The sequence below is a fragment of the Malaclemys terrapin genome, chromosome 7 (assembly GCF_027887155.1).
Source record: "Malaclemys terrapin pileata isolate rMalTer1 chromosome 7, rMalTer1.hap1, whole genome shotgun sequence".
Classification (NCBI taxonomy): Eukaryota; Metazoa; Chordata; order Testudines; family Emydidae; genus Malaclemys; species Malaclemys terrapin.
Genome location: NC_071511.1, coordinates 122,205,923 through 122,216,885, shown reverse-complemented (window position 1 = coordinate 122,216,885; position 10,963 = coordinate 122,205,923). Strand labels below are relative to the sequence as shown.

General features: G+C 63.6%; 1 protein-coding gene across 1 annotated transcript in view; it reads left to right on the top strand.

Annotated features, from left to right (window-relative positions):
• Positions 1-5,050: 5,050 nt before the first annotated feature.
• CFAP58 (cilia and flagella associated protein 58) overlaps positions 5,051-10,963 on the top strand; it is a 90,465-nt gene continuing 84,552 nt past the window's right edge. Inside the window, exons 1-2 of the mRNA XM_054035625.1 lie at positions 5,051-5,059; positions 9,561-9,890. Of these exons, the coding sequence (XP_053891600.1) occupies positions 5,051-5,059; positions 9,561-9,890 (339 nt within the window). The remainder of the gene's footprint in view (positions 5,060-9,560; positions 9,891-10,963) is intronic.

The following is a 10,963-nucleotide window of genomic DNA, read 5'->3' as shown; positions in this document are numbered from 1 at the left end:
AGTGACCTCCTCGCCGCCCCACCTCATCCCCCGCCCTGCTCCGTCCCCACACCCCCTGTCCTAGTGACCTCCTCGCCGCCCCACCTCATCCCCCGCCCTGCTCCGTCCCCACACCCACTGCCCTAGTGACCTCCTCGCCGCCCCACCTCATCCCCGCCCTGCTCCGTCCCCACACCCCCTGCCCTAGTGACCTCCTCGCCCCCCCACCTCATCCCCCGCTCTGCTCCGTCCCCACACCCCCTGCCCTAGTGACCTCCTCGCCGCCCCACCTCATCCCCCGCCCTGCTCCGTCCCCACACCCACTGCCCTAGTGACCTCCTCGCCCCCCACCTCATCCCCCGCCCTGCTCCGTCCCCACACCCCCTGTCCTAGTGACCTCCTCGCCGCCCCACCTCATCCCCGCCCTGCTCCGTCCCCACACCCCCTGCCCTAGTGACCTCCTCGCCGCCCCACCTCATCCCCCGCCCTGCTCCGTCCCCACACCCCCTGTCCTAGTGACCTCCTCGCCGCCCCACCTCATCCCCCGCCCTGCTCCGTCCCCACACCCCCTGTCCTAGTGACCTCCTCGCCGCCCCACCTCATCCCCCGCCCTGCTCCGTCCCCACACCCCCTGTCCTAGTGACCTCCTCGCCGCCCCACCTCATCCCCCGCCCTGCTCCGTCCCCACACCCACTGCCCTAGTGACCTCCTCGCCGCCCCACCTCATCCCCGCCCTGCTCCGTCCCCACACCCCCTGCCCTAGTGACCTCCTCGCCCCCCCACCTCATCCCCCGCCCTGCTCCGTCCCCACACCCCCTGCCCTAGTGACCTCCTCGCCGCCCCACCTCATCCCCCGCCCTGCTCCGTCCCCACTCCCCCTGCCCTAGTGACCTCCTCGCCCCCCACCTCATCCCCCGCCCTGCTCCGTCCCCACACCCCCTGTCCTAGTGACCTCCTCGCCCCCCACCTCATCCCCCGCCCTGCTCCGTCCCCACACCCCCTGCCCTAGTGACCTCCTCGCCCCCCACCTCATCCCCACCCTGCTCCGTCCCCACACCCCCTGCCCTAGTGACCTCCTCGCCCCCCACCTCATCCCCGCCCTGCTCCGTCCCCACACTCCCTGCCCTAGTGACCTCCTCGCCCCCCCACCTCATCCCCCGCCCTGCTCCGTCCCCACACCCCCTGTCCTAGTGACCTCCTCGCCGCCCCACCTCATCCCCCGCCCTGCTCCGTCCCCACACCCCCTGTCCTAGTGACCTCCTCGCCCCCCACCTCATCCCCCGCCCTGCTCCGTCCCCACTCCCCCTGTCCTAGTGACCTCCTCGCCCCCCACCTCATCCCCCGCCCTGCTCCGTCCCCACACCCACTGCCCTAGTGACCTCCTCGCCCCCCACCTCATCCCCCGCCCTGCTCCGTCCCCAGACTCCCTGTCCTAGTGACCTCCTCGCCCCCCACCTCATCCCCCGCCCTGCTCCGTCCCCACACCCCCTGCCCTAGTGACCTCCTCGCCCCCCACCTCATCCCCGCCCTGCTCCGTCCCCACACCCCCTGTCCTAGTGACCTCCTCGCCCCCCACCTCATCCCCCGCCCTGCTCCGTCCCCACACCCCCTGCCCTAGTGACCTCCTCGCCCCCCACCTCATCCCCCGCCCTGCTCCGTCCCCACACCCCCTGTCCTAGTGACCTCCTCGCCCCCCACCTCATCCCCCGCCCTGCTCCGTCCCCACACCCCCTGCCCTAGTGACCTCCTCGCCCCCCACCTCATCCCCCGCCCTGCTCCGTCCCCACACCCCCTGTCCTAGTGACCTCCTCGCCGCCCCACCTCATCCCCACCCTGCTCCGTCCCCACACCCCCTGTCCTAGTGACCTCCTCGCCGCCCCACCTCATCCCCCGCCCTGCTCCATCCCCACTCCCCCTGTCCTAGTGACCTCCTCGCCCCCCACCTCATCCCCGCCCTGCTCCGTCCCCACACCCCCTGTCCTAGTGACCTCCTCGCCCCCCACCTCATCCCCCGCCCTGCTCCGTCCCCACACCCCCTGCCCTAGTGACCTCCTCGCCCCCCACCTCATCCCCGCCCTGCTCCGTCCCCACACCCCCTGCCCTAGTGACCTCCTCGCCCCCCACCTCATCCCCCGCCCTGCTCCATCCCCACTCCCCCTGTCCTAGTGACCTCCTCGCCCCCCACCTCATCCCCACCCTGCTCCGTCCCCACACCCCCTGCCCTAGTGACCTCCTCGCCGCCCCACCTCATCCCCACCCTGCTCCGTCCCCACACCCCCTGCCCTAGTGACCTCCTCGCCCCCCACCTCATCCCCCGCCCTGCTCCGTCCCCACTCCCCCTGCCCTAGTGACCTCCTCGCCGCCCCACCTCATCCCCGCCCTGCTCCGTCCCCACACTCCCTGTCCTAGTGACCTCCTCGCCCCCCACCTCATCCCCCGCCCTGCTCCGTCCCCACACCCCCTGTCCTAGTGACCTCCTCGCCCCCCACCTCATCCCCCGCCCTGCTCCGTCCCCACACCCCCTGTCCTAGTGACCTCCTCGCCGCCCCACCTCATCCCCGCCCTGCTCCGTCCCCACACCCCCTGCCCTAGTGACCTCCTCGCCGCCCCACCTCATCCCCCGCCCTGCTCCGTCCCCACACCCCCTGTCCTAGTGACCTCCTCGCCGCCCCACCTCATCCCCCGCCCTGCTCCGTCCCCACACCCCCTGTCCTAGTGACCTCCTCGCCGCCCCACCTCATCCCCCGCCCTGCTCCGTCCCCACTCCCCCTGTCCTAGTGACCTCCTCGCCCCCCACCTCATCCCCCGCCCTGCTCCGTCCCCACACCCCCTGTCCTAGTGACCTCCTCGCCCCCACCTCATCCCCCGCCCTGCTCCGTCCCCACACCCCCTGTCCTAGTGACCTCCTCGCCCCCCACCTCATCCCCCGCCCTGCTCCGTCCCCACACCCACTGCCCTAGTGACCTCCTCGCCGCCCCACCTCATCCCCGCCCTGCTCCGTCCCCACACCCCCTGCCCTAGTGACCTCCTCGCCCCCCCACCTCATCCCCCGCCCTGCTCCGTCCCCACACCCCCTGTCCTAGTGACCTCCTCGCCGCCCCACCTCATCCCCGCCCTGCTCCGTCCCCACACCCCCTGTCCTAGTGACCTCCTCGCCGCCCCACCTCATCCCCGCCCTGCTCCGTCCCCACACCCCCTGCCCTAGTGACCTCCTCGCCCCCCACCTCATCCCCGCCCTGCTCCGTCCCCACACCCCCTGTCCTAGTGACCTCCTCGCCCCCCACCTCATCCCCCGCCCTGCTCCGTCCCCACACCCCCTGCCCTAGTGACCTCCTCGCCCCCCACCTCATCCCCCGCCCTGCTCCGTCCCCACACCCCCTGTCCTAGTGACCTCCTCGCCCCCCACCTCATCCCCCGCCCTGCTCCGTCCCCACACCCCCTGCCCTAGTGACCTCCTCGCCCCCCACCTCATCCCCCGCCCTGCTCCGTCCCCACACCCCCTGTCCTAGTGACCTCCTCGCCGCCCCACCTCATCCCCACCCTGCTCCGTCCCCACACCCCCTGTCCTAGTGACCTCCTCGCCGCCCCACCTCATCCCCCGCCCTGCTCCATCCCCACTCCCCCTGTCCTAGTGACCTCCTCGCCCCCCACCTCATCCCCGCCCTGCTCCGTCCCCACACCCCCTGTCCTAGTGACCTCCTCGCCCCCCACCTCATCCCCCGCCCTGCTCCGTCCCCACACCCCCTGCCCTAGTGACCTCCTCGCCCCCCACCTCATCCCCGCCCTGCTCCGTCCCCACACCCCCTGCCCTAGTGACCTCCTCGCCCCCCACCTCATCCCCCGCCCTGCTCCATCCCCACTCCCCCTGTCCTAGTGACCTCCTCGCCCCCCACCTCATCCCCACCCTGCTCCGTCCCCACACCCCCTGCCCTAGTGACCTCCTCGCCGCCCCACCTCATCCCCACCCTGCTCCGTCCCCACACCCCCTGCCCTAGTGACCTCCTCGCCCCCCACCTCATCCCCCGCCCTGCTCCGTCCCCACTCCCCCTGCCCTAGTGACCTCCTCGCCGCCCCACCTCATCCCCGCCCTGCTCCGTCCCCACACTCCCTGTCCTAGTGACCTCCTCGCCCCCCACCTCATCCCCCGCCCTGCTCCGTCCCCACACCCCCTGTCCTAGTGACCTCCTCGCCCCCCACCTCATCCCCCGCCCTGCTCCGTCCCCACACCCCCTGTCCTAGTGACCTCCTCGCCGCCCCACCTCATCCCCCGCCCTGCTCCGTCCCCACTCCCCCTGCCCTAGTGACCTCCTCGCCGCCCCACCTCATCCCCGCCCTGCTCCGTCCCCACACCCCCTGCCCTAGTGACCTCCTCGCCGCCCCACCTCATCCCCCGCCCTGCTCCGTCCCCACACCCCCTGTCCTAGTGACCTCCTCGCCGCCCCACCTCATCCCCCGCCCTGCTCCGTCCCCACACCCCCTGTCCTAGTGACCTCCTCGCCGCCCCACCTCATCCCCCGCCCTGCTCCGTCCCCACTCCCCCTGTCCTAGTGACCTCCTCGCCCCCCACCTCATCCCCCGCCCTGCTCCGTCCCCACACCCCCTGTCCTAGTGACCTCCTCGCCCCCACCTCATCCCCCGCCCTGCTCCGTCCCCACACCCCCTGTCCTAGTGACCTCCTCGCCCCCCACCTCATCCCCCGCCCTGCTCCGTCCCCACACCCCCTGCCCTAGTGACCTCCTCGCCGCCCACCTCATCCCCACCCTGCTCCGTCCCCACTCCCCCTGTCCTAGTGACCTCCTCGCCGCCCCACCTCATCCCCGCCCTGCTCCGTCCCCACACCCCACACCCACTGCCCCAGCCTCCCCGTCCCTGCAGAGAGCAGAGGGGGCGGGGGAGCCGGTTGCTAGGAGACGGGGAGGCGGCCCGTGTACACAGCCGCTTCCCGGGAGCCAGACCCGGCGGAGCCGCCGAAACCCGCCCCCCCCCCCCCGGCCCTCCCCGCGGGGACCCGCCGCCCCCCGGGCCAGCGCCGGGCCTGAGCCACCGGCCGCGGCCCCTGCCCCGCGGCAAGATGAGCGAGGTGAGCAGCCCCTCCCGCGCCCTCGCCCCCACGCTCCCCTCCCCTTCTTCTCCCGCCCGCACCCCTGCTCTCCCCATGCGCCCCTCTTCCCTTCCCAGCCCTCCTGCCCAGCCCCCTTCCCTTCCCTAGATCCCCTGCCCAGCCCTCTTCCCTTCCCATCCCTCCTGCCCACCCCTCTTCCCTTCCCATCCCTCCTGCCCAGCCCCCTTCCCTTCCCCAGCCCTCCTGCCCACCCCTCTTCCCTTCCCAGCCCTCCTGCCCACCCCTCTTCCCTTCCCAGCCCTCCTGCCCAGCCCCCTTCCCTTCCCCAGATCCCCTGCCCACCCCTCTTCCCTTCCCCAGCCCTCCTGCCCACCCCTCTTCCCTTCCCAGCCCTCCTGCCCAGCCCCCTTCCCTTCCCTAGATCCCCTGCCCAGCCCTCTTCCCTTCCCCATCCCTCCTGCCCACCCCTCTTCCCTTCCCAGCCCTCCTGCCCAGCCCCCTTCCCTTCCCAGCCCTCCTGCCCAGCCCTCTTCCCTTCCCTAGATCCCCTGCCCAGCCCTCTTCCCTTCCCCATCCCTCCTGCCCACCCCTCTTCCCTTCCCAGCCCTCCTGCCCAGCCCTCTTCCCTTCCCCATCCCTCCTGCCCACCCCTCTTCCCTTCCCCATCCCTCCTGCCCAGCCCTCTTCCCTTCCCCATCCCTCCTGCCCAGCCCTCTTCCCTTCCCTAGATCCCCTGCCCAGCCCTCTTCCCTTCCCCATCCCTCCTGCCCACCCCTCTTCCCTTCCCAGCCCTCCTGCCCAGCCCTCTTCCCTTCCCTAGATCCCCTGCCCAGCCCTCTTCCCTTCCCCATCCCTCCTGCCCACCCCTCTTCCCTTCCCAGCCCTCCTGCCCAGCCCCCTTCCCTTCCCAGCCCTCCTGCCCAGCCCTCTTCCCTTCCCCATCCCTCCTGCCCACCCCTCTTCCCTTCCCAGCCCTCCTGCCCAGCCCCCTTCCCTTCCCAGCCCTCCTGCCCAGCCCTCTTCCCTTCCCCATCCCTCCTGCCCAGCCCTCTTCCCTTCCCAGCTCCCCTGCCCACCCCTCTTCCCTTCCCAGCCCTCCTGCCCAGCCCCCTTCCCTTCCCAGCCCTCCTGCCCAGCCCTCTTCCCTTCCCTAGATCCCCTGCCCAGCCCTCTTCCCTTCCCCATCCCTCCTGCCCACCCCTCTTCCCTTCCCAGCCCTCCTGCCCAGCCCCCTTCCCTTCCCAGCCCTCCTGCCCAGCCCTCTTCCCTTCCCAGCTCCCCTGCCCAGCCCCCTTCCCTTCCCCATCCCTCCTGCCCACCCCTCTTCCCTTCCCAGCCCTCCTGCCCAGCCCCCTTCCCTTCCCCATCCCTCCTGCCCACCCCTCTTCCCTTCCCCAGATCCCCTGCCCACCCCTCTTCCCTTCCCCATCCCTCCTGCCCAGCCCTCTTCCCTTCCCCATCCCTCCTGCCCAGCCCTCTTCCCTTCCCCAGATCCCCTGCCCACCCCTCTTCCCTTCCCCATCCCTCCTGCCCACCCCTCTTCCCTTCCCCATCCCTCCTGCCCAGCCCTCTTCCCTTCCCCAGATCCCCTGCCCACCCCTCTTCCCTTCCCCATCCCTCCTGCCCAGCCCCCTTCCCTTCCCCAGATCCCCTGCCCACCCCTCTTCCCTTCCCCAGCCCTCCTGCCCATCCACCCCTCTTCCCTTCCCAGCTCCCCTGCCCACCCCTCTTCCCTTCCCACCCCTCTTCCCTTCCCCATCCCTCCTGCCCAGCCCTCTTCCCTTCCCCAGCTCCCCTGCCCATCCCTCCTGCCCACCCCTGTTCCCTTTCCCAGCCCTCCTGCCCACCCACCCCTCTTCCTGCCCATCCTTCTTCCCTTCCCCAGCCCCCCTGCCCACCCCTCTTCCCTTCCCCATCCCTCCTGCCCATCCCTCTTCCCTACCCCTCTTCCCTTCCCCATCCCTCCTGCCCATCCCTCTTCCCTTCCCCAGCTCCCCTTCCCACCCCTCTTCCCTTCCCCATCCCTCCTGCCCAGCTCCCCTGCCCAGCCCCCTTCCCTTCCCCAGCTCCCCTGCCCATCCCTCTTCCCTACCCATCTTCCCTTCCCCATCCCTCCTGCCCAGACCTCTTCCCTTCCCCAGCTCCCCTGCCCACCCACCCCTCTTCCTGCCCATCCTTCTTCCCTTCCCCAGCCCCCCTGCCCACCCCTCTTCCCTTCCCCATCCCTCCTGCCCATCCCTCTTCCCTACCCCTCTTCCCTTCCCCATCCCTCCTGCCCATCCCTCTTCCCTTCCCCAGCTCCCCTTCCCACCCCTCTTCCCTTCCCCATCCCTCCTGCCCACCCCTCTTCCCTTCCCCATCCCTCCTGCCCATCCCTCTTCCCTTCCCCATCCCTCCTGCCCACCCCTGTTCCCTTCCCAGCTCCTCTGCCCACCCCTGTTCCCTTTCCCAGCCCTCCTGCCCACCCACCCCTCTTCCTGCCCATCCTTCTTCCCTTCCCCAGCCCTCCTGCCCACCCCTCTTCCCTTCCCCATCCCTCCTGCCCACCTCTCTTCCCTTCCCCATCCCTCCTGCCCATCCCTCTTCCCTTCCCAGCTCCTCTGCCCACCCCTGTTCCCTTCCCAGCTCCCCTGCCCACCCCTCTTCCCTTTCCCAGCCGCCTGCTCTTCCCATCTTTCTCTGCACCCCTCTCTCGCCCTCCCTTCCCTCTCTTCTCTCCTCCTCTCCTCCCCCTCCCTGAGCACCCCTCCTCGCCACCCCCATTGCCCTCTCCTCCCTGTCCCCTCTTTTCCCCTCTCCCTCCCCTCTCCCCATTGCCCTCTTCCCCCCTTCTCTCCTCCTCCTCTTCCCCATCCCCTCCCCCTCCCTGAGCACCCCCCCTCGCTACCGCTATTGCCCTCTCCTCCCTATCCCCTTCTCTCCTCCCCCGTCTCTGTCCTGCCCCTTCCTTCATTAGCATCTCAGCCCAGCTGAGCCCTGTGGCTTGGAGCTCCTGTGTATGTGTCACCAATGTAAGTGTCCCCAAGTGCCTAACCATGGTGTTTAAAGTACTCTGAGAAAAGACAGGGATGTCTGTCATAATCTGGGAGCAGCAACTTTGGTAAGATCGTGCTGAAAGTGTGCCCTTCAGCAACCCAATTAATAAAGACATTCCTTTGCTGGGTCTGGCACCCCTTGCGACCCACTCCCGTCCTCCTCCCTATGAGAGCAGTGCAGTGGGCTGAGGTAACACTGAGGTAACACTGACAAGTCCCAATCCCAGTTGTTGCAGGGTGGGATCTCAAACCTGAGATCGCTGGAGCTTAGTGTATGAGCCTCTACTGCATGAGATAAAAGCCCCTTGGCCCTTAACTAATGCTGTAGCAGTCTCATTAATCTCTAAGTCAGGGATCCGCAATCTTTGGCCCGCGCCAGTTTGTTTACCTGCTGCGTCTGCAGGTTTGGCCAATTGCAGCTCCCACTATTCCACACTGTTGGGAACACTTTTCTTTTTCTGATACTCAGATTACATTTCCTTTGCTCTGTTTCATCCTATGATTCCTACAGAATTTCAAATAAAGATGGACCTCTGGTTTGAATCTGGAATCAAATCCCAGTCAGAACCTCTGCAGAGATATGGAGAATTTGGACTCAGTGTCCTAGTTCAGTTTGGCATAGAGAAAAGGCTGAATCACAGGGTTTAAATCTAGATCTGAATTTACCTAAATTTTGGTGGGTGGATGGGTGGGTGAGGATCTGGTGTCCACATATCCTGGTTATCCACATATCCTGAGAAACTCGACTCCATGTAATCCCAAGTAATTGGGAGGAATAAATCCTGCTATTCTTATTCACCAAGTTTTCCCCTGTGAATCAGTGGGACTACTTGTGTGAGTAAGGAGAGCAGAATGTGGCCTGAGTGTGCTGACTTGGTAACCTACATCTATAGGGTTTTTCTGGGGCGGGGAGGGGGCAGGGTTTGAGGGGGTAGTTTTCTCAGACTAGCATGGAATTCTCACTACCATGAAAATAGGAAAATGCTATCAATAACTGTTGAGTTGGGTCTCCAGACCCCAGGCTGGCAAAATTTGTCCACATAGCGGAGAGTAATCAAAACTCCCTGGGTGAAAGGGCCAATTGTAGAACTTCCTGATAATGGGATGATACTGTCAGTGGCAGAGCCAAACTTGGCTGAGCGACAATGATGTGCTGGAAATATCTTTGCAGAGAGCATATAGCTGACTGGAGGATGTGGGGTACACAGAAGAATTGGGGTTAAAATGCACGGCTAAGAAGCAACAGTGGCTTCTTTTTAGACCTAGTTTTAGAGTAGTCATGCTCAATTTCAGGAGCTCCAACTGTTTGAAGATCAAGTTATTTCAGTAGAATTAATGGATATCTATTTAAAAAATAGAATGGAATGTGAATTTCATACGGGAGAGAGCTGCTACACAGAAGGTTTACATCATGGTTAGTTACCAATGAGCTGTCATTAATATATTGCTGTTATCTCTTGTGGTCATCTGCTGGAAAAACTGAGATTTTTGAACTCCTCTTGCTAATTGATTATCCACCTTATTTAATACAGGAAAGGTATGACAGACTGTGTGTAGAAGAAAATGCCTTCGAAGCACTGGAAAAAGACTTCCAAGAAGTCATCAGTGAACTTATGGGAGATAAAAGTCTGGAGAAATTCCGGATAGAATATGAGAAGCTCCACACGGTTATGAAGAAATCCTACGAAAATGAAAGGCGTCTCATGTCAAAATGCAGGGAGCTGAATGCTGAGATTGTGGTGAATTCGGCTAAAGTGGCTGCAGCCCTGAAGCTCTCTCAAGATGATCAGACGACGATAACATCACTGAAGAGGGTAAAATTTAAATAGAATTAAATATGAGCAGAAAATATTTAATGGAGGACACAGAAGTAAGCTGAGGGAAAATTTTCATCAGTTCAATGTCTTGAAGATGTAGTTCTGCAATAGAGAAGTGATGTGAGCTAGTGGACTGAATATAGAGTTGGGAGCTGAACCCTTCTGTCTAACCTCTGCTCTGCTACTGACTTGCTGTGTTGCATTGGGCATGTCTCTTAACATCTATCAGTCTAATTTTGTGCTTATTTACACAATCCACTCTTACTCTGTTGGCTTCAAAGGAGTTACTAATTCTGTGCCTAAGCTGATTTATCTGTAAAATGGGAGTAATATTAAATACTTCACAAGGGCATTTTGAGATTATTTAGTTGATGTTTCTGAAATGCTGTATACATTTTAAATATTGGCAAGACATGAAAAATTCACCTGCCTATTGCAAGTAGGATTTTTCCCCAGGGGAGTGTCATCAACTTTTGTAAATTTTCATTAAAAATACTAAGCTTTTTGTCCTTATGTTTGAGAAGACAACCTTCCATATGTGATCTGAGTGTAAATTCTTGGGAGTGCTGTCATCCCAAGTCTGCAGATGTAACACCGACAGACCCTGGTCATTGGCAGGCGGGATCGAACATGGGACCTCAGTGCATGAGCTAAAAGCTAAGGCTGTAGAGTAGACTCATTAATAGTAGACTCTAAGTGGTCTCGGTGTCACTAGATGGGACAGAACACCACACCCAGAAGATGTTATTGTGCCTCCGCTACTGCTTAGGGCTTTCCCAAGTTGCGGCAGAATGAAAACAGTCTAGAATCTTGCAGGTTTTTCCTGTTGCTAATTAGATCCTTGTAGACAGTTGTGAAACTGATGTGAATCATGTCAATTTCACTCCGCTCCTATCTGGGCAGGAGTGGAGGCAGGCACTGGAACTGTTCATGGGCAAGTAGACTTAAAAAGTGGCAGCTGGGGAGGGTGAGAGGATAGCAGAGAAACCCTCTCACAAATGCCATAAAGCTGAAGAGGGGTAGAGTGGGAAGGATATTATCTCTGCTAATCTCAGCAGCCATGAGGCTGA